The sequence below is a fragment of the Plectropomus leopardus genome, chromosome 23 (assembly GCF_026936395.1).
Source record: "Plectropomus leopardus strain MGB_pleo_1.0 chromosome 23, ASM2693639v1, whole genome shotgun sequence".
Taxonomy (NCBI): Eukaryota; Metazoa; Chordata; class Actinopteri; order Perciformes; family Serranidae; genus Plectropomus; species Plectropomus leopardus.
In genome coordinates, this window is record NC_142198.1 from 937,132 (window position 1) to 960,232 (window position 23,101).

At 39.7% G+C, this 23,101-nt stretch overlaps 1 protein-coding gene across 14 annotated transcripts in view; it reads right to left on the reverse strand.

Moving 5' to 3' along the window:
* The window catches only part of ablim2 (actin binding LIM protein family, member 2), a 95,424-nt gene that overhangs the window by 35,030 nt on the left and 37,293 nt on the right, over positions 1–23,101 (reverse strand). For all 14 annotated transcript variants that reach the window (XM_042511934.2, XM_088073166.1, XM_088073160.1 and 11 more), the window contains exons 3-6: positions 14,504–14,687; positions 10,274–10,386; positions 9,866–9,992; positions 9,625–9,718 (exon numbers count right to left, since the gene is read on the reverse strand). In XM_042511934.2, coding sequence (XP_042367868.2) covers positions 9,625–9,718; positions 9,866–9,992; positions 10,274–10,386; positions 14,504–14,687 — 518 coding nt within the window. The remainder of the gene's footprint in view (positions 1–9,624; positions 9,719–9,865; positions 9,993–10,273; positions 10,387–14,503; positions 14,688–23,101) is intronic.

Here is a 23,101-nt window from a genome sequence, read left to right on the forward strand (position 1 = left end):
TCATACACTTCCAAAAATGCAAACAACTCGAATGCATCATTTCATAAGGCATTCCGTGCCAGGGAAAGGCTTATATTTTTCAAACTCCACACCACAAGTTTGTGTTTTTTGTTTTTGTGCTAAATTTCTCTAGTCTTCTAGTCCAATAACCCTGGTGACATCATCTGAGAATATTTGATCAGACTTGACAAAGCTCCTCCAGTTTCACAGAAGACTGTCAGACTCCAAGGGATCCATAAATTTCCACACTATCATTCATAGCCTAACTGAATCATTAGCAGTTCTTTGAGAATCATAGAAATTTAATGTACCTGCATATGTAAGGACAAACCAATGTAACACAGACAACACATGTAGACACACATACATAACCTTACTCCGTGCGTCTGAAGGCACAGTCCTACAGAAGTCATAATTAGCTTATTAAAATGCTGATGCAGCATGAATAATCAGACCACAGAAGTGCTGACTGTAATTTAGAGTCCAATTAGCAGAACTTGATTCAAGTGCCACCAGCTACTGACGACACCACACAAAGGTTGTGTGTTGTTTAGCCACAAGGTGGAGCACTTGTGATGAATAAGGAATACTGCAGGTGAATCCAGTGCAGAGAGTGGTGCAAGAGTGAGGAGGGTATCAAAGCATTCCAACTAACTTGATATTAAATGGCTTGACATTTAGGAGCTAGAGGGCTCTGATATGTTATCTAGAGTTTGAGTAAGAAGCCACGAGGCAGCATGAGGCGAGGACGGATGTGTCGGTAATACACGGTTCATATGTGATCATCACTGATACTCTCGCCTGGTCCAACTATCCTGATTATGTGAGCTCAACATTGTGTTTCTCTCTCTGTATCAGTCCCATACCCAACATGGGACAAGAGTTGGTCCAAAGTGCTGCTGCCAGTGTTACTATGCTCTCTCTTTTATATTAGGGACTGTGTCAGTCTAATAATCCTCGAGTCTGTTCAGGTCTGCATCGGGCGTTCCTCTGTATTGTATTTCTTTGTTTTTGAACAGTTATTTTCTGAATGCTTGTCGGCTTTTGGTAACCTTTGGGTTTAAGCTAGGGATCCAGCACTTTGAACTCATGAAGACCTGAACAACAATGAGCAATCATCCAAGTGCCTTATTCAAGGGCACCTCTGCTGTTGCAGTTGGGTTGAGATACTATTTTTCTTGACCAGATTTTTTTATCTAGTCCAGGGACCGAGTTTTTCCTTGGTTGCTGTGAGGTTGTAAGGACAGAGCAATGTACTGTTGCTCTCTGAGGCAAACTGTGATTTGTGATAATGGGCATAAATAAAATAGACTTGACTTGACTAACAAATCTTTCGTCCAAAACTAGATATTCTTCCCCAAACCACTCCTTTTTAACCCTTGAAACCTGAGCAAATTGGGTTGATTTCTTTCAGAAACATGGGAAGAAGGTAATGAGAAAAAGAGAAAAAGAAAAAAAGGTAATAATAAAATATTTTTTCCCTTTCTTTTTCAAAAATATTTTTCTATTTACTTGTTGCTTACAAAAACATTGGTAATGCAGTTGCACATTGCCTTTTTCCCATGTTTCTGAAAGGAAACACACTAATTTGCTCAGGGTTCAAAGGTCTTAATACTTGTGACGCCATCTTAAAGAAGTCCAAGAAGAGTGATGCCACTGCAGGCTTCAAAGGGTTAACAATTCTATCAGTCTGTTGGGTTATCTGAATACCATTCCAGTTTCTCAGTGGTAATACTCTAAATACTAATATTCTGTTTTGTGCTGTGTTATGTATCACTGGAATGAAGTAGAATTATCAAACTCTGTTGGCAGATTTTCTTGTTTAAAACTTGTGTGATTTATGGACTTGATAATTCACTAAATGACTCAAGATGAATGGTTTTTGCAAAGAAGTCATTAATTTTTTCTTGCAAAACAGTCACGTGATATCTGTTGATCTCTGCCTCCCAAAAATCATCCCATCTCTTTCCAATAGCGGCCTGATTACGCACCATTCCTCAGAGGTCCCTCCACTTTGCTGCTTCATTTCAATATGGAATACTACCAGAGAACAGGACGTCAACACCCTATTTCTTCAATAACAACCCTGTGTTATGTTTATTTGGACCAGATGGAGCAAGGGAGCAACCAGAGACATGTAGAACTGACCACTGACCGGAGAGATTCCAGTTCCAGGTATTATTGGGAGAAAAACAGAGGTCATGTGCTTGAAAACTGGCAGCATGTTGTGGAGGCCATGCCAAAAGAATAAGGTAGATTTATTAGTCATTCTTTAAACAAAGTGAAACTGAACAGAGACAGGTATGATTGACAGAGACTCAGAGAAAAGAGGAAGTTGACTTAGAAATATTGAGTCCTTGTGTAAAAAGGCTGGAACTGAATTGAAATTAAAACATGGAAAGTATGAGAGGGCCGGAAAAGAGATAGCACCACAATCAGATCCTTCCTTTGTCACAATCCAAGGCTGTGTGAGGGAAAATAATTGTATTCGATGTCCTGAGGGACTGATAAGTCAAGGAAGAGGAGGGGCTGAGGATGATTATAGCGGGGGGTGAACTTGAAAGCTGGTCATTGGAAGTTTTACTGGGGAGGTAAACCCTGGCTGACCAGCTGTAGCTGTACGAGGTTTGTGGCTGAGACTCTTGCAGAGTTTGGGGTTTTTGAAACAGCTGTGATAAAGAGCTTGGAGAGCCAAGTGATGGAGCGGCAGGTGAGGTTGCAATGAGCTGTCAGGCTTTTGCTCCCTCTTTATTTATCCAATAACATACAGAGCATCTGCTCACATTTAAAATGACTTTTCTCTAATGCCTTGTCAATATGCTCAGCTTGTAAATGCAGAAACAGCCAGGTGAGATGGGTGATCCATTTGGAAGATTGGAATGGATTTTGGAGATCCAGGCATGGCTACCACACACGTGTGCACACACACACACACACACACACACACACACAAAGAAAATCCGTTATGCTTTTCATAGACTTGGCCAGTCTTTCATCAAGACAAGTGAACCTTCATCAAATTCTGTTTGGGACATTTTCTAATATGAAATAAAATGGAAAATAAACAATAAATATTTCCATTACCTGATTCACCGGCTAATCCAACAAAACAGAAACTCAGTCCATATCCAGTTCAAGCTTTTATATTACCTGGTACTTGTACTGTTAAACATACCCAGGCTATTCTCATGCACTATTTCTACATAAAGTAAAACAGCAAAATTTGTACGTGTCCAATGTAATTATGAGCCAGTAATTTGTACATTACCGACATATTTTGGATGGTTACTGTCACATGACCAATGTTGGGGTGGTGGAGTCATAAAAAACACAGGACTTTCCCTAATTGACCACTCACTCGGAGGAAAGTGAGTGAGGAGGTCTGGTAAGTTGACAAAACATTTCTCTTTTTTACAGCAATTGGTTGTACTATCAAGTTAGCACAACCCAAAAAAACAGCCATTAACAGTAGCCTTTTAAATTCACAAAACAGTTAATTAGTGGTGCATAACTTGTGTATGAAGTGAGTCAAAACAAAGCATTCTAGCATTACTCTCGAGAGTAATGCAAATTTTATTGCCACGTCCGATGAGAACACATGGTTATGATCTGACAAGCACTTTGCTTCAAGCATAAAAAGAAAAAATTCTCTTCCTGGCGATACTGAATTGTCCAGCAGCTACCAACAGCCATTAAAGCCTGCCACAAAACACAAATGGGATTCTGAAAGTTTTCTGAATTAGTTGTTAATATCTTAAAGGTGTTTTTAAACATCATTGAACAATCTTGTAATTGAACATTCAGACTAACAAGCTTCACATTTGCAGCTTATCTAGAACAATCATAAGAACTATGTAGTTAGCTTTTTTTAGGTCTATGACACAAAGTAATCAGAGGTACCTACACATGATCAACTTTGCAACAACATGAGCTGCTTTCTCACGGAGATAGTGAAAACACTGAACAGTGTTCAAGCCAGTGTTATCTTAGATCTTAGATTTTATGTCTGTCTCAAAGTTCAATAAGTTTCAACTTTGAGCACATTTGCCACTGATCTTGTCAAGTGCAAAGTGAGTTCACAGTGGTGTGTATTGTAAGATAACATGAGCATTCATGGACAATGCCTCAAACCTCTTTTTATTGTTGGGATCTTACTTATCTTGTCCTACAGAGAACAATCATTTCCATCATTCTGTTATATGAAACTGAGAGTCTTTGCTCAGCCTGTTGTTTAAATTTCTTGGCTCTCATTGCTGATGTAAACCACTGTGCTCTGCAATCAACCTTTTGGCAAGTTAACCCCATAATGCCGGTACAGTGCAGTGAGCCTAACAGCACATCCAAAGAAAGAGACACCACAGCACCTCCTAATACTAACTGACTGACAGGTGATATCTGGAAACAGCAATAAATAAATGCCACAGCGATGAGCCACAGAGCCAGAGATGGAGGCACAAACAGCAAAGCTTCAATTCAACCTCCTCCACCACTGCCAGCTCCAGACGACTGACTCCATACATCCACACAAAGCACATTCTTTGATCTCAACCAAATGTCATGACATTTTGAATGTTCAGTCTCACTGTTAGTGTGTCCAAGTGCAGCCCAGCACAGAATCTCTCACAGGAATTACACCGTAGAAAGCTTGATTTAATGTTTTTATGAGTTTGCATGAAGTTTCATTTAATATCATCAAAATAAACTCGAAACCCATCTTTCTTTTTTTTAAGGGTTGAGGTAATGACAGGAGAATAGAAGCAGAATACTCAGCACACACACGCGCGCGCTTTAAAGGTACAGGTGCTTTTAGTGCTGCTTGATGGACTTTGTGCTGTAGACATTATAGGGACAAGTATAGAACAGACAGTTCTGGTTCTTGATTATGATTGCGTTACTCAAATTCCAAGACGTTGTGAAATACTCACCTACTGTCATATGGGATGCTGGGTTAAAGAGAGCAATGGCCATTAATTATTTATCACCCACCAGGACCAGACCAGTCAGAAATATGCAATGCTGATTTTCAACGAATGAACAAAAAAAAAAAAAAAAAAAAAAAAATGTTGGTGACAGAAACAAAGAAAGCCTTACATGGCAGAAGAATGATCATTTGTTGCCAATAAATTATTGCATTTTGTTGTTGTTGCTGTGTGTTTATTTTATGAAAAATTGACAGGTATATGTAGTAACATTTTATAACAGAAATAAGCCACTTGAGGCTTTACAGCAGTGGCTCCCAACCTTTTTCCTTAAAAAGGGACCCCTTTTATATTATTGAGAAAAGGAACAAGCCCTGACTAAGTGATATATTTTGTGGATATTTCATATCATATTTAATGCAGAACAAAAACAGTACAGAACAACTGATAAACTGTATGAAGAACTCAATTAGTAAACACAACAACTGAAGGAAGTCTGTGTAAAACAAGTGATGAATTTTAAGCTGATTATTTCCTGTCAGTCCTGCTTCACAGATGGGTTTCCCTGATAATCTAATTATATACAATAATTATTATTATATACAATAATACATACTCAATAGTTTTCTTTGTTTCTGACATATTCAGTGTTTTCTTCTCCCTGATGCTTGGCCATTGTTCTGTTAGCTATTTGGGTGTGTAGCTGTGTTATTTTCTAATGCAGGATGAGGCTGTTTAAAGAGTAAGGGCTCTGTGAAAATAGTTCATTTTAAGGTGCCCTTAACCTGCAAGATTTTTATAAAGTTTGTATCTTAGAAGAAAAAAAGACTTTAATAATAACAATGTCATTTAGTTTTCTTTACAAAAATAAATGGCATGCTGGGATGAAGGCTAACTGTATATACACACATATATATACATTTTTTTTTTTTTAAGTTTGCAGGACTTTTTTTAAGTCCTACATATTGCTTAAGTATACATCTGATAGCCTGACAGAACACTGTAAGTAACACAAGTGGAGGATGTTATTCACACACAAACACAGCAGTGAGAGCAACTTGTGTCTCATTTCTTGCGTTTGTGTTTCTGTGCAGACAGAGGAACCTGAGAGAAGATTATGAAAGGAGAGAGCAGGAGAGAGTGCCATGTAATGAAAGAAGGAGAGAGGGTGAGAGAGTGGGATTGTTGTTTGTTCCCATAGTGCAGCTCTGTTGTTCCCAGGTCACTATAGGAGCTTCCAAGACCCCCTATCTAAAAGCTTTCTTCTCTTCCTTCTCTCATCCCTCTTTCCTCCCAAAGAGAGTATCCCGTGTCAGTCCCTCCATCCCTCCATCCCTGCAGAACAACAAACTGCTTCTCTCAGAAACATTCCACTGCACTGACTCCTACCTGTCTCACACTTCCTCAGTTTTATTGTGCCTTTTTTAACCACTCACCAATCATACCTGACTGCTTTCACTTTTATTTACTAACCTTATAGGTTGAACTGAAGCACATAAGTCTGTAGTGTGTGGTACATTGTAGCTATGGGCATTATTTGAATGGTAAATATAAATGTGACTAGGCGCAATTGTATCACAGAACACAGATAAGTGGGTTTGTACACTATATTTGGGCCTCAACTCATGAAAAAAAAAGACGTCATCATTCCTAGTGGTTCACAACATGCACAACAATACTGAGTTTTTATAGTTACAACTAAGCAGAGCAACATATTTATGTATTACTAAAAACACTTCTCACTGCTTACCATGATAAGAATGTCAATAAACATTTTCATACAACCAATTCGAAACAGGACTTCTAACAGACAAAGATATTACAGGTGACCATACAAACATGAGACTTATAAACACGAGAAATGACGATCACATCTCCATATCTGATTTTGATTTCTGACAAAGAATGGTTCAGTGTAATCTGTCACACCTTTACTCTTGTGTGTAATATGCACGCATAACACTAACTGAGCACTATGTCAACAGTCATAAACCATTCTAGATGGGACTTGTAATGAAATATAAGTTGCAAGGGTTTTATGGATGCTCTGACTACTTATAAACTAGAGGTTGAATGCTGGGGCTTACATTGCATTATAAATACTTATACTTTCCTATACACTCATCAACAATCAGCTGTAGTAAGGACTCAAAGTGTGCTTTAACAGCCCATGCAGTATCATAAGTTATCATTGTATGTGTTTAATAAAGTGAGGTACATATTAATGCATTTATAATAATTTATGCTTCGTCATATTTGTTACATTGTTGGGGTTAAGCAAAGTGTAATCATTTTCATGCATTTTTAAGAATCTATGCTGCATCATAAGTGATTAATACCCTCTGTTGATGTGTGTATAAATATACACACATCGACAGCCACGTAGCCATGCCCCTTTGACGTATTTTAATCCCCGCCCCAGTTACACATTTAAAAGCTCCGCCTTTCTTACATAATTTAAGCCCCGCCCCTGTAACGTCTTCTAAGCCCTGCCCTTGATATACTGTTATAGCCGCACCCCTTACAATTATTAGGACCATGCCCCTATTACACGTTTACAAGCCCCACCCCTGCTTCTTATATATTGTAAGAATATATGACGCATATTCTTACAATATTACGTCATATGTCACATATGTTAAACCCCGCCCTCTGTGAACATTAATCTACGCCCCTGTAACGTGTATTAGGCCAGCCCTGCTCCTGATTGTTCTCCTGCTTATCTCAAGATTTTATAGTGATATGACTCATATGGGTATTTCGAAGCTCCTGTGATCTTGACTGTGTCCAGACTGTCTGCAAACAAGCTATATACAAAAGCCTCACATGAAGATCATAAGATAGCAGCCTTATATTTTAAAAATCTAATTATGATCATTACGTATATAGTTTTCTGTACATTTCTCCCAAGCTTTTTTGAACACAAAAACTGTGTTCAAAAAAGTTAAAGAGCTAAATCAACTAATTTCTTGCAGTTTACGGAGCATTTCTTGCCAAGTTGCTCACTGCCTTTTTCCCCATGTTTTCGAAATAAATCAAACCAACTTCCTCAGGGTTTAAAAGTTTAAATTCCTGTGAAAGGTGTGTGAATGCAGCACAACAAAACTGATATCTAGATTTCAAGGGTTAAAAAAAAGTAAAGCAGTGGACACTGATGTGTTCCAAAGAGACAGCTGAGTGTGTAATCTCTCCTGTAGCTGTAGATGTTTTCTACAACAAGAGGACAGGAAGCTGTGTGGCTTTGTTTTCAGCACACAGAGATGGAGTGCTACCTCAGAGAGTGACACTGAGCAGGTGACCTGCCCGAGGGACAGAGCAGGACAGATAGCAAGGAGAGGTAAAATGTATGTGTGCAGAGAAGAGTGAGGCCAAAGCTATTATCCCACAGCCGGAGAGAGAGAGAGAGACAGACAGACAAACAGAGAGAGAGAGAGGAACAGAGAGAGATTGTGCTGAATATCCAGCAGGCCCAGCAGCAGAGCAGGCTGTGTTTGGCTGCTTGTCCCCTGTGGACTGACGCACAGCTGGCTACAGAGGGACGAATGGTTGATCTGAGCAGAGCTCCCCCTGTTAGCCTTGCGGAGCTGCCCTCTGCACCACTCTTTTCATACTCAGAGGGAAAATATGTTCCTGATGATGTCAATGCAGAGCTGGGCTGCAAATTCTAGAAACATTTCGTGTATCTGCATTAGTAGTGCATAAGATGTGATGAAATTTTAATGTTCACTTTGGGGAAATAGGGTCAGCGCTGGAATCTGCTCAGTCGAAATGTGAGAAGGAGAAATATGAAGAATGTCAAATAACAACATACATTCTGCGAAATTACGCAGAATTGGTAGAGCCCAGAAAGAACTACATTCAGAGGGGCACGCCTACAATTTAATGCTGCACTTCCATAAAGTTGGCTCTGACAAGTCTGACAGTCTGAAACTAGAGTTACTGCCTCACATTTGCATGCCACACATCAATGTGCACAAGTTCTGCTTAAAGTTTACATCCATGTCTGTGGTAACATGGATGCTTCACACACATCTTCCCTCTGTGCACAATCTAAATCCAAAATCTCCCTTTCTCTATGTTCCTATGCCAGATTTAAAGAAATTCCCCCAAAGTGTGTACTTAAGAAATTGTGATCCTCATAATGAGATGGGTGCAAGGTCACAGTGACCCTTGACCTCTGACCACCAAAATCTTATCAGTTCATCACTGAGTCAAAATGAATGTTTGTGCCAAATTTGAGTACAATTCCACAAGCTGTTTCTTGAGATATAATTTTCAAAAGAATGGACACACAAGGTCACAGTGACCTTGACCTATGACCACCAAATTCTTATCAGCTCATCTTTGAGTCCAGGTGGATGTTTGTGCCAAATTTGAAGAAATTCCCTCAAGGCATTCTTGAGACAACATCTTCACAAGAACAGGATGTATGGACGGACAACCTGAAAAAATCATGCCTCCAGTTCCTCCTATCGCCAGTGTGGAGGCATCCAAAGAAAACCAAAGCAGAACTATGAGATATCCTGACTTTGAGTCCTCAGTGTTGGTAAGGACCTTGTCCTCTCATGATAACATTCAACAGCATCTTGTGTCTTTCTTCAGACCCTTTCAGCTGGTAAACACACGTCTTTTCAGCTGAATGTGCTGACTTAGTAACAAAGCTAAAATGAATGTAGAATGTCAGCCATCAGTGGTGTGATGTTACCTCCAGGACTTTGCCAGTGATGTACTTCTTGCAGCTCTCACACTGGATGCCAAACATGGCGTGGTAGTCCATCTCACAGTAGGGGATTCCATCCCTGACAGAACAACACAGGACACACATCTGTCAGAAGAGTCCTCTGTGCAGTGTGTTACAGCTGACAGCACTCAGCAGCACTCCAAATATGATAACAACATTATATTTTCATCATCTGACAACATGTATGGCAGCCATACTGACTTACTTGCTGATGTACTCAGCGTTGAGCACCTTGTTGCAGACTTTACATTTGAAGCAGCCCAGGTGCCAGTGCTTGTCCAACGCTACCAGAGACTGTTCATTCTTGAACTCCTTCCCACAGCCGCAGCAGTCTGCAGAGGAAGGACGGGACATACTGAGATTTAATGAGACTTGACTTTCTCTGTGTGGAAGAGTTTCCTCTACAATGCAAAAAAAATAAAATAAAGATGAACTGAACACTGGACATTTGGTTTTCTGAAAGTGGAATTACATAATTTTAGAAAGATGCCAACTTAAGGGATGAAACAAAAAATTATGACAAAGAGCCTTGTGATAAATCATACTGTACATGATGCAAAAGTCCACTTTTGAGACACAGTCAAAGAGAGACAGACAGAAACAGAGTACTGACTATGGACAGCCTGTATGGGTGCGGGGCTGTTGGCAGGGAGAGGCTCGGTACACTTTTGGCAGATACACTCCTTCCCATTAAATGTCACCCGGTCACCAGCGGGGAACGGCTGTCTGCAAACAGAAAACAGACAGATTGTTAGAGCATTAGAGGATGCTGACTGATGTGCTCTGTGCTCTCAAAGCTTACAAAGTTATTCTACACCTCTGAAACAACATGTAGACTATCACTGGACACAGCTGTCTCAGGTGGATCAGCAGCTTTGTAAGGCCAAGGGAGCCAGTTCCTACTGACAAGCACATAGCCATAGCATCATGTGAGCTACAAAAGACAAAAAAAGTTTCCATTTTTTTCGAAATTGACATGTTTCCATTGGGCGTATTTTATATCCGCAATTTCAATTTGAGGGTTAATGGAAACCCACCTAAAGACAGGTTTTTAGCACTCTGTGAATTGTTTATGTGTCTAATCACCGCTATAGCGTCACAACTGTGCAAGATGAGGTCACAAATCTTTACAGGTGTGTAGTTGAGATCAGAGAAGAGAAGGTTGGTCTGAGCGAGGCTGCCAGAAGTAGGGGGTAGGAAGTAATGAAGAGGCCATTTCCCCTCCACTGTCTCTAGTTCATCGTTTTTTTAATCACCTGCAAAATCCCTTAAGAGACAAATGCCATTACACTGTTGAGAGGGACATTACAATGACACAATGTCTTGTGGCTGTTTGTCTGTGCTGCTGCATAGCTGCTGTCACCAAGTCAAGTAGATAAGGAGTGACGATGTGTTGGCAGAGCAGCGCTCTGACTGGCTGCCACGTGCTGCTTCCTGCTGCTCGCTAATATGATATTAGAGCTACTGTCATGCTGATGTCACAGCCAGCTACTGACAGAGGAAGACATCCAGGCAGACTGGGCTCGGATTATAGGTTCATCATGTAAAACAGTCAAAAAGTCAGGTTTTAAGCTTTCTAACTTCCTCTGCCTTATTTATGTGCAATAAAAACAAAACGACAATGTGTGGGATTTCTAAATTGATGTTATGACATTTTGTACATGTGACATTGACTGTGACCAGAGGATGATTCCCATGACTTCAGTAATCCACTGACTTTTTAAGGGCCACCTTAAGCCTACAGGTAATGTTCAGACTGAAATATCTCAAACACTAGATAGAATGCTGAATAGAAATTTGGTTCAGATATTTGTGCTTCCTTCCAGATGAGTTTTGAAACTGTGGCAATCCCTTTAAATTGAGTGCTATTGCTATTATCAGGTCAGAGAACCTGCAAAACCTCTTACAGTCCCATCAGCCTCAGCAGTATTTTAGGGTTAGTGTTAATCTGAAACTTATTTGAATTCACTTTATTGTATGTAAACTTGATATCACCTTCTTTTTCCCCCTTTTTTTTTCTTCTTTTCCTCACTAAAAGCCTAACTAGGGACAGGAGTTGGGAACTAGCAATATACGTGAGGCATCAGTTACTACAGCTTTTTTCTAGCAGGCTGAAGTTGTACTATGTTTATTCACATAGTCCCTATCAAATAAACGTTATAAATAAATAAATATTTAGTGTTTAAATAAACTATTTTGAACTGAAGCATAAAATGCCTAAGATGGTGAACATGGTGAACATTATATGCTAATCACCAGCATGTTATCAGTGTCACTGTGGAGAGGCATGGATGTATGGAGCAGAAAGAAATGAAAATATAAAACAACAAATCATAGAAATCCAGCCACATATCAGCCAATGGAGCGCACTTAAATGAGCTGACATGACCATGTATCCCAAATCAGGCCAATCACATTCCCAAACTGGCAGAGAGGTATGGAGTGTGTCCAATAAACCACATTGGTGACATCATATTTGGTCAGGAGAAGTGTATTTTAGGGGCAACACCCAGACTTATGTGTAAAGGAAGTCTCAACTCAAAAAGTGCGTCTGTATTGTTACATAATATTTAGTTGAAACTGATTCGACTGTGCTTTAGATGTGTTTTGTTGTGATACCTCACTGTATCGGCATGGATGAAAGTTCATCCAGTTTTAGGTCCTAAAAGTCATAATGTGCTCTTAAACAAATGTAATGCCAATGTTAAATTTACAAAAATCATGAATGCTTTTTAAAATGTGTATTTGTCATCATGAGCTCACTAACTATATGTTTACCCTTTCAAACCTGAGGCCTGATTTCTCTCAAAAATGTGGGAAGAATGCAATGACAACGAAAGAAGAAATCACTCAAAAATTAGAAAAAAATAGTAAAAAGCACACAAAAATTACTTGAACATTATTTAAGAAAAAAACTGAAAGCTGGTGTAACATTACTTTTCTCGTGCTGGTTTCAGATGCCTTTCCCCCATGAGCAACTTTGTGTTTTTAAATAAAAATATATTTTACTCTTTGGGTTAAGGAGATGGTGTCAAGTACTGTCAAGTCAAAAGGCTCAAGTGCAAGTGAAGGCACAAGTCAGTGGTGTAAAAGTTCAAGACCAGTTGCAGGTCTTTTTTGATTTTGTCAGGTAAAGACAAAATGCAAACAAGTCTGTGACTCAAGTATACATCATGTGACTCCAGTTCACTCCACTAAGGTAAATACATGTATAGTTGCAATTTTAGTTGAATTGTCAGGTAGCACTTGCATATCAGAGGCTACATACACACCACACACCCACACAAACACACACACACACACACACCCACACACACACGCACACACACACACGCACACACACACGCACACACACACACACACACACACACACACACACACACACACAGTTGAGGGCAGCATTGCTCTCTTTCTCTCAGCCCTATTTTAATAGTCTGGACAATAAGCCTGTGTGTTTTCCACCACAAAAGCAATATTTTTTATAAGAGGAATGCTGTAGTTTGATGATCACGTTATAGACCTCCAATGCTGCACTGGAACATTCTGATCTCAGGTTCAGTGTGGGGATCACAGAGGTATGATTACACACACACCCACAGAAAACCCAGCCCCAGTTCAAAAGACACTTAACACTGGCTGTGGGACTGGGCTAAGTGGCTGCACTGACTGACCACACGCTTAGAATTCCTGCCTGAGAGAGACTCTCATTACCTTTCCAGGCCTGAGAAACAACACTGATCATACTCACATATACACATGTTAGGTTGTGTGTGTGAGTTTAATTTAATTAGTGATACATAAACAAAAAGTCAGCCAACTTCAGCCCATAAAGAATGTTGCTGCTAGGATCCTCAAAAAAATGAAGCAAACTAAGCTTTAGAGAGAGGATCTTTCTTGCCTCCACGCAGCTGACTAATCACTGAGTGAAGTGGACGGGATCATCAGATTTATTCAAACAGCCCCCACAATTCTGATGTTTAAATGAAAATTAAATGCTGTTTCACAAGCTGAGAAGCACATAGTTTGAGGCATACTGAGACCTTTACTATGCACCAAAAAACTGGAGCAATATCATAATCGTCATTCCCAACCTTCACATATCACTGCTTGGTCAGTAGATTTTTGACGTATACATGTGATGCGTTAGGTATCCTGGGTGCATCTGTTGTTGATGTTCTGGGATGCCGTGTCAATTTACACCTGTTACATGTGTTGTGTCTTTTCAAAACACAGTTTCATTTTCTCATAGCAAATGTACAGTTTCTGCTTGTTAGGTGCTTAGAGTCTTTTGCAGTATAAATGTACAACATTTGCAAAAACACCTCGTGATCAATTCTCGTGCAACAAAAGCACATGAATAGGCTTGAAAAAAAAAACCATCATGGTTTGGCTCAACATGCACAACATCTGGCAGTATTTCAAACCATCACTGTCCTGTACTGTTATCAATTGACGCCGTCCAGAGGCTTATAATACTGTCCTGAAAGGTTGGCTTTTTTAGTTGATGTCTGACAAGGATAACAATGACCAAACAACGGTATTTGACACTTTGGAATGAGAATAGTTTGGGAGAAACCCTTAGAAGGCATACTGGTTCCACTGACTTTTAGTATGTTTATATATAGGTAAAAAAAAGACCAACTATGTTCTCCACTGTATTATTGACCTCCCACTCACACCCTACGCTTCATTATAACATCAAATTCATAATACCTGTATGTCGACTTGAGGTCAACCCTGTCACAAGTCACTGCTGTAAAAGTCAAAGATAACTTGCATGTCTTATGAGTGAAGAAGCAGCTAAACTCATGAATGCAATAAATCCCATATCCCTGTTTCTTACTTGCAGGAGGCACAGACAAAGCAACGGGGGTGGTAGGTCTTCCCCAGAGCAGACACCACCTCCCCCTCGATGAAGTCCTGGCAGCTGAAGCAGCGGGTCCCGTACAGTCGCTGGTAGTCCAGAGTACAGATGTATTCACCCTGCCGCACAAAGAAGCCTCCCTGGGCCAGTTCAGAACCACATACTGTATAAAAAGAAGGGAAGAACAGGGGGAAGGAGGGAGGATGAAGTCGTATCGTAAGGAGAGGGAAAAGAGAATGAGAAAAGAGATTGATGGACAGAAGAAGGGAAGGAAGGACAGTGAGGACGGATCATTAAATTTCATAAGTGAACATGTTTAAAAAATAAACCTAGAAAATTCAAATTCCTCCAGTGCAACAATGACTTCAAGCTAATTCCAAAATCAAAGCCATTGTGCAAAACGTGACCACAATGAGGAGAGGCATCTTGGGCCATATTCACAAAGCTTCCTGCTGCAAAGAGTTGACAAAATGACAAAAAATCTGAGAAAATTCTTAAAATTATCACATTTTATTAGAATTTCTCCTGAAAGTTAAGACTAGATCATAGTAAAAAGTTAAGGTCATTCACACAGTGTCTTAGGAGTAAAGAGGGGGACTTTTAAGTGGCTTAAGACTTTCTTAATCAAAGGGAAAAAAGGTGAAAAGACAAAGAGGAAACATTATAGAGAATAGTTTTTGCAGAATACATTTAAAAATATTCTTGAAACACTGGAAGAGAATGACTTAATGAAATGCCACAGATTAGAGGGTACAGGGAGAATGTTTGTGGTTGATCTCACTAGAGATGCGCTCACATCTGCCAACCAACAAAGTAACAATATGATGCCAAAAATGAATCAATCAATGAGAGATTTGCAACTTTAAAAATGTTGCAGTTCTGTAGTTTGATCACACAAAAAGCCCTTTCAGTCTCATATAGTGATGCAGTTCATTTTATTTACACTGGGTGTCCACACCTTGAGGGCTCACAAAGAGGCGTGTCTGTGACAACCAATCACATCTTTAAAAGAATGCATCATACCAAGCAACCACATCAACCACATCTCTGAGTTGTTGTGAGAATTTCCGTAAATGACTCCTGAGCTAGGACTCCTTTTGAGAAGTTTTTAGATTGAGTTTGGAGCTCTGTCACACATAGATCAACTAAAATTAGTTTATTAGTGACAATAAAACAAGTTGCTGCAAAACTACACTGCATGTTGCCATTGCCAGCATCATCTTCCAAAAAGGAGGTGTTTTATGAGTTCTTAAATAATTCTCATTGTCTTCCTTTTGTGTTTTTATGATGTTTGTATCTTACTAGTGAATATAAGGTGAATGCACCACTGTATCAAAGTGCAGCCTCCCAGAGCTGCTAGCACACAGACTCTTAGAATGCTCTTTAGGCATGATTGTTTCATATGCTGCCCAAGAATAAACGCCCCCCTGACATATTGTCCCCTTTTTTCCTTACACAAACCATTGCCATGCTGTATGTGCGGAGACCTGATATATATACCTGCATATACTATTTGCTGTTTTCTTGTTAATGTAAAATTTTATCTTGTCCACATCAGACTATAGTCCCCAATAATTTATGTGGATTTTTTTTTTTAAACAAATACATTCAACATTGTAAAATATACTTTTTTTCAAAGGTTGTGAACTTTTAATGTTTTTTCTGTTTACTGAGGTACGATGGCTAAGCAGTCTCCCTCTTGTGGTGTTTGTAGTTATTGTCCCTCTTCTTTGTTGTTCAGCAGTTGATAATAGTTTTGGCTGATTGCCGCCCACACTCGAAAGATCTTGAGGGAGATCTTGTAGATCGAAACAATGCATTGTGAAAAAAATAAAAATTGCCCATTGGGTTTAACAGTGTGTCAACCTTTTTCTATTTTTATGCAGTAAATACATGTTTTGTCCTGCACCTGTGTGTATTTTGACTGGATATGCACACATTAGTGTCTCTTTTCTTCTAAAGTAAAATCTGTAGTGGTATGTTTATTAGACTGTGCTTAAATGACAACATGAATTCCATACTATCCAATACTGAAAAGCAGTAAAAAGAAGAGGAGGCTCTTTAGTAAGCAGAGCCAATCTGACATGTTTGACTGTTTTTCGAGCATGTTAACACAGTCTACAGCATCACACTTTTTATAATGGATGCATTATTATACAAGCATGCATGTGGGTGTGCATATGCATGTGTGTGTAAAGACTGCACTGTGTCTATTGTCTGGCTCTTCACAATACATGACAGGAACCCTAGATCATCGTCTCCTGAACACATAATGTGTACATGCAGTAACCATTGGCAACCACATGACATCACAGACCAGCCATGCCCTCAGGGGAAGTCTATATTTTTCCACTCCTTTAGCAAAAACATTACCACTCCTCTTCCCTCCATTTTTTAAATGGAAAACACAACAGCAAAGATAAATGAGAGGTGTTTGCATTAGTTGGTATTGTGCTCCATAACTGCTAAGTGAACCACACACACACACACACACACACACACACACACACACACACACACACACACACACACACACACACACACACACACACACACACACACATACACACAGTCCCCTGCAGGGGTGTGTGAGGGTATGAGGTAAGAGACATTTGTGGCTTGTGGGTGAGATCACACACATTACATATGCTTTTCAGAACACACACACACAAACACACACATTTGCAGGAATGTGAGAAGGTATGAGAAGACACGTGTACAAAACATGGATGAAATCATGCACAGCCCTGACACATACTGCAGGATGTGCACACATTCCGAAGAACAGGCTCAGACACACCCAGGCACTGTTACAGGCAGAGTGAAGGAGGGTTTCGCAGATCTCAGAAAGCTTTCGGTGTGAATTGTTGTCCATGATGCTGCCACATAACTCAACTCAACAATTCAACACAAAATGAAAGCTACAACCAGCAGTGCAACCGAGGCCCACTTTCTGCCCAGTGAAACAAAGTAAATGATGTACTGCTGCTACTGCTACTGACCGCAGAAATGTTGACAGTAAAGACACTAAATAGCAAGTTAAAAAAAAAAACACTATTGTATCTGTCAGTAAAAAAGGATGAAGGATGCTTCACACACATCTTCCACCAGCAGCACAGAAGATCTCCACAGTCATGTTCAAGGTGGACATCTAAGATCAGTGTCACAAATTCAATATCTGACCAAATGTCTTTCCTTCAGGTCCTGAGATATGACATTGCATAATGGCCAGAAAAGTGTTTTTTCAGTACTTTATTATGTCACAGTGAAGATGATCTTTGACCTCTTGGATATAAAATGTCAGAACATCATAATTATATGTAATTCCACATTTTTGTAAAATTTTAGTCTATGAATTCTTGAGTTATGGCTAAAAATTTGTTTTATGAGGTCATGAGGTATGGCTTTCACCTTTGACCTTCAAACATATTATTCTAATCAGTTCGCAAGATAGACACAAGGTCACAGTTACCTTGACCTTTGACCACCATAGTCCAATCAATTAATTGTTGACAGTAAGTAAACAATTGTGACAAATTTAAAAACATTCCCTCAAGGTGTTCTTGAGATATGTCATTCACCAGAATAAGACAGATGCAAGGACACAGAACTGGACCTGGCGTGAAAGTCAAGAGTAATCACTCTGCAGCAAAGTCTGCCAAAACGTCCCTAGAAGTACACTGCATACCATGTTGACTCGCAAATAAAAACCCCAAAACAAAAGAACAACCGCTCAACTTAAAACTATCTCAGTCGACTGAGATTCCACCCCATGGCCAGGTTTGAAGCTCTGTAAGACTCTACCAATGTACAACAGTGCTATGAGCTAAAGACAATGCCTGCCCCCCTCTGAAAAACACTGCACTATTACTATTATGAGCGTCACTGTGAATGTTTCCACAAAGGGTCTTTCCTGTCTTTACCATGTGCAGTGCACTGTGTTATAAGGCCTGGGTCACCGAGGTTGCATCAAGGTTCACCTCACTAAACTCCTCCAACATCCTCATTCTGTATCATTACTAAGCACTTTACAAATCACACACTGTGCCGCGCTGACTCACCTGAGCCAGTCTAAGTTTCTACAAGCTGCAAAGGTCTTCGTATGAAAACTGGATGCATTTTGCTGATTTGAGTAGGCTACTGTGTAGGCCACCATGACAATAACTTCACTGACTTCTCACAGTCCCTCTTCATTATCATGACACCAGGCTCATTTTATATAATTTACTTCATTATTTTTACTTTTTACACAATTAGAATTAAATATAAACAAACTGACAGCCATTCACAATTTAATGTGGTTCAAATATTGGCCATCACAAAGTATATTGTTTGTTGCTGGATGTCTTTGTTTCAGTCAGTTTTGTTAACAGTAAATAGAACAGCTCTAAATCTGTTATGTTTCTGTACAGGAGGTATAAAGCCTGAAGTGATGGGCAGCTTTTCAATTTGTCTAGCAGTAAAGGCAATTTCTTGCGGTTATGCCATACAACTGCCTATTTCAAGTGGTGTAAGGTCAACTTTTGGCCGAAATATTCTGTATTCTGACTAAAATGTCAACATTTTCCCAATAGTTGTGTAATATTCCAATTCTCCCACCCCTTGATCTGGTTAAAAACTTTAACCAACTTGTTGGACAACCAGGATGTTGACCATTTCACTTTTTAATCAAGCCCTGGAAGGGGTTACGGCATGCTAATAAAACAACCACAACAATACGAGCAGGAATGTTTTCTCAGGAAGTGGACAACATACTTTCCAGTGGCTGCTATCGGCTCCCTTACATCCGGTCTAGATGTCTGGCAACCTGTCTACGAAAAGATAATTCTCTGTGCTGATGGAGTAAACACCAGCAGGGTGGAAAGCTGGATGGATAAGATACATGAGTTAAAAAATGGGCCCAAAACGGGCACATTGTCATTACCTCTTTGGTCATTGTCAAAATGAGAAATAAAAGGTTAAATTCATGACATTTTTAAGTTTAAAAGCACTACATTTATCACCTGTTTAACATGGAACCACCTGAATGTAGTTCATGATAGAACCTTCCTCAAACCCTCTTTACAAAGATGGTTAGCCAAATACCCAGAGAGAGAGGCAGATTCAGATGCCAAATAGAACTCTTTGGTCTTGAAAGACTTGAAATCTCACTTGACAAGTTTTGACGGCCTTAGGACTTGACTTTGACTTTTGTTGGATGAGTGGGGATATGACTTGGGATTTTCTCTGACAGACATTAGGCTTGACTTGTGTCCTCAAATTATTCAAATTATTTGAAACTTATTAGACTTATTTTGAATTACTAGAGAAGATTGCCATCTGAGTTGCTCTGATAGACTACAGTCTTGACTTGATTTGAGTTGTCTAAAGTTGTTTTTTTTGGACGACGTGCTGACGTACTGCGGGTAAGCGTGTTACATCATCTTGTCTGTGCCTCTGGTAGCGTCTCTGAGCTGCTCCTACGAGCGATTCACAGCTAATCTTCTAAACTTGTTCCTTACTTCGACTGCTTTTATCTATGTGTGACTGAAAACTCACATAAGTTTTACTTAATCACTCACAGCTGTCTCCTCCTTTCAGCGGTTTTCCCCTGTGTATTCACAACCGCTCTCTCACTGTTAGCCGGTTAGCTTCATTAGCATTAGCTCTGGTTAGCGATGGCTTCTCCTTGCTCCTCTCCCTCTTCTGCTGCTCTCTCCTGCTCAGTGTGTCAGATGTTTAGTTACTCCTCTGCCTCCTTCAGTGTTAGTGGTACCTGTAACAAGTGTAGTTTATTTGTTGGGCTTCGTTAATAATTGGCACTCCTTTTGGGGGAAACCTGGTCTTATCCGGAGGGACGGCATCCATCCCACTTTGGATGGAGCCGCTCTACTCTCTAAGAATCTGACCGATTTTATTAGAGGCCCAAAGCCATGACAAACCAGAGTTGGGACCAGGTTTCAGAGTCGCAGTCTTACACGCTTCTCTGAGCTTCTAGCACAGTCACACACCCATAATCTAAATGTTATAAAAAACGGTGCCTGTCCCCCAACCACTTCATTTGTTTAAAGCTAAAATAAACAAAAGGGGAGTTGTACAAGAAAATCTCATAAAAATTAACTAATCTCCTGTCAAACAGCATCATAACAGGAGAATTAAATGCGGACTCTTGAACGTTAGATCCTTATCAACCAAGGGTCATTTAGTCACTGATTTAATATTGGATAACCATATTGATTTATTATGCCTCACTGAGACCTGGCTTTGTCCTGAAGAGTATGTTAGCCTGAATGAATCCACTCCTCCTGGTCATATAAATAGTCACGTTGCACGGGACACTGGCTGAGGAGGGGGAGTCACTGCTATTTTTGATTCAAGCTTAGCAATTCACACTAAGGCTAAGCTAAACTATAATTCATTTGAAAGCCTTTTTCTTAGTCTTTCTCACCCATCCTGGAAAACTCTTCAGCCAATTCTATTTGTCATAGTGTACCGTGCCCCCGGCCCATACTCTGAATTTCTATGTGAATTCTCTGAGCTTATATCAAGTTTAGTGGTTTAGTGCTCAAATCAGACAAAATTATTATTGTAGGGGATTTTAACATTCACATGGATGTTAATAGTGATAGCCTTAGTTCTGCTTTCTCCACGCTTTTGGATTTTAATAGGCTTCAGTCAGTGTGTACATAAACCCACCCACCGCTACAATCACACCCTCGATCTAGTCCTTGCATACGGCATCGATATTGCAGATTTATTAGTCTTTCCTGAGATTCCTGCTCTGTCAGACCATTATTTAATAACTTTCAATTTTTTATTACTCGACTACAAGCCTCTCAGTAAGAGCTACTATTCTAGATGTCTATCTGATTCAGCAGTGGCTAAATTTAAGAAACTAATTCCTTCTGCTTTGACATCATTACCATGTCTTACAGCGACTGAGAACACTACTACTAACTTAAGTCATTCTCAAATTGACTGTCTCATCGATAATGTTACTGGCTCACTGCGATCAGCTCTCGACACTGTTGCACCCTTCAAGAAGAAAATAATGAAACAAAGAAAATTAGCTCCATGGTTTAACCTCCAGATTCGCAAATTGAAACAAACATCGCGAAAATTTGAAAGACATTGGCGTTCTACCAAACTGGAAGAGTCCCATTCAGTCTGGCTGGACAGTTTTAAAGTGTATAAGAAGGCCCTCCGCCATGCCAGGGCAAACTATTCATCATTAATTGAGGAAAACAAAAACAATCCCAGGTTTCTTTTCAACACTGTAGCCAGGCTGACTCAGAGTCACAGCTCCATAGAGCCTTGTATTCCTTCGGCCCTAAGCAGTGACGACTTTATGAATTTCTTTAATAATAAAATTGTAACTATTCGAGATAAAATCCATCACCTCTTGCCCTCAACTGACCTGACCCTGGACTCAGATAGCCTGGATATGGCAGCAAGGCCTGAAATTTATCTGGACCATTTCTCCCCTAATTACCTTCATCAACTCTATACTTTGATTTCTGCATCTAAGCCATCAACATGCCTGCTAGACCCCCCAAGTTTTGCCCTTATTAGACAACTTTTTATTAGATATAATCAATGCGTCTTTATTAACAGGCCATGTACCTCAGTCTTTTAAAGTAGCTGTCATTAAACCTCTTCTAAAGAAGCCCACTCTCGATCCTGAGATTTTAGCTAACTATAGACTGATATCTAATCTCCCCTTTATTTCTAAAATCCTTGAGAGAGTGGTTGCTCATCAGCTCTGTGACTTTCTCCAAGACAACAGTTTATTCGAGGACTTTCAGTCAGGCTTCAGAGTTCATCATAGTACAGAGACGGCACTAGTAAAAATTAATAACGACTTATTTCTGACACGGGTCTGGTCTCTGTTTTAATCCTATTAGATCTCAGTGCCGCATTTGACACCATTGACCATCAAATCTTACTGCACAGACTTGACAACTTAATTGGCCTTAAAGGAACGTCACTAGCCTGGTTTAAGTCATACTTATCAGATCGTTCCCAATTTGTTCACGTCAATGATCAACCCTCCGCACATACAAAGGTCTGCTTTGGAGTGCCACAAGGTTCGGTGCTTGGACCAATCCTTTTCACTTTGTATATGCTTCCTCTAGGCAACATAATTAGAAAACACTCTATAAATTTCCATTGTTATGCTGATGATACGCAATTATATCTATCTATGAAACCAGATTAAACTGATCAGCTATCTAGACTTCAAACATGTCTTAAGGATGTAAAAGCCTGGATGAGCTGTAATTTCCTGATGTTGAATTCAGACAAAACTGAAGTTATTGTTCTTGGCCCAAAACACCTCAGAAGCTCATTTTCCAACAATGTAATTTCTCTAGATGGCAAAACCTTGGCTTCTAGCACAACTGTAAGGAACCTTGGAGTTTTATTTGATCAGGATTTATCCTTTGCCTCCCATATAAAACAAACTTCAAGGACGGCTTTCTTTCACTTGCGTAACATCGCAAAAATTAGACATATCCTTTCCCAAACAGATGCTGAAAAATTAGTACATGCATTTGTCACCTCTAGACTGGATTACTGTAACTCCCTATTATTTGGTTG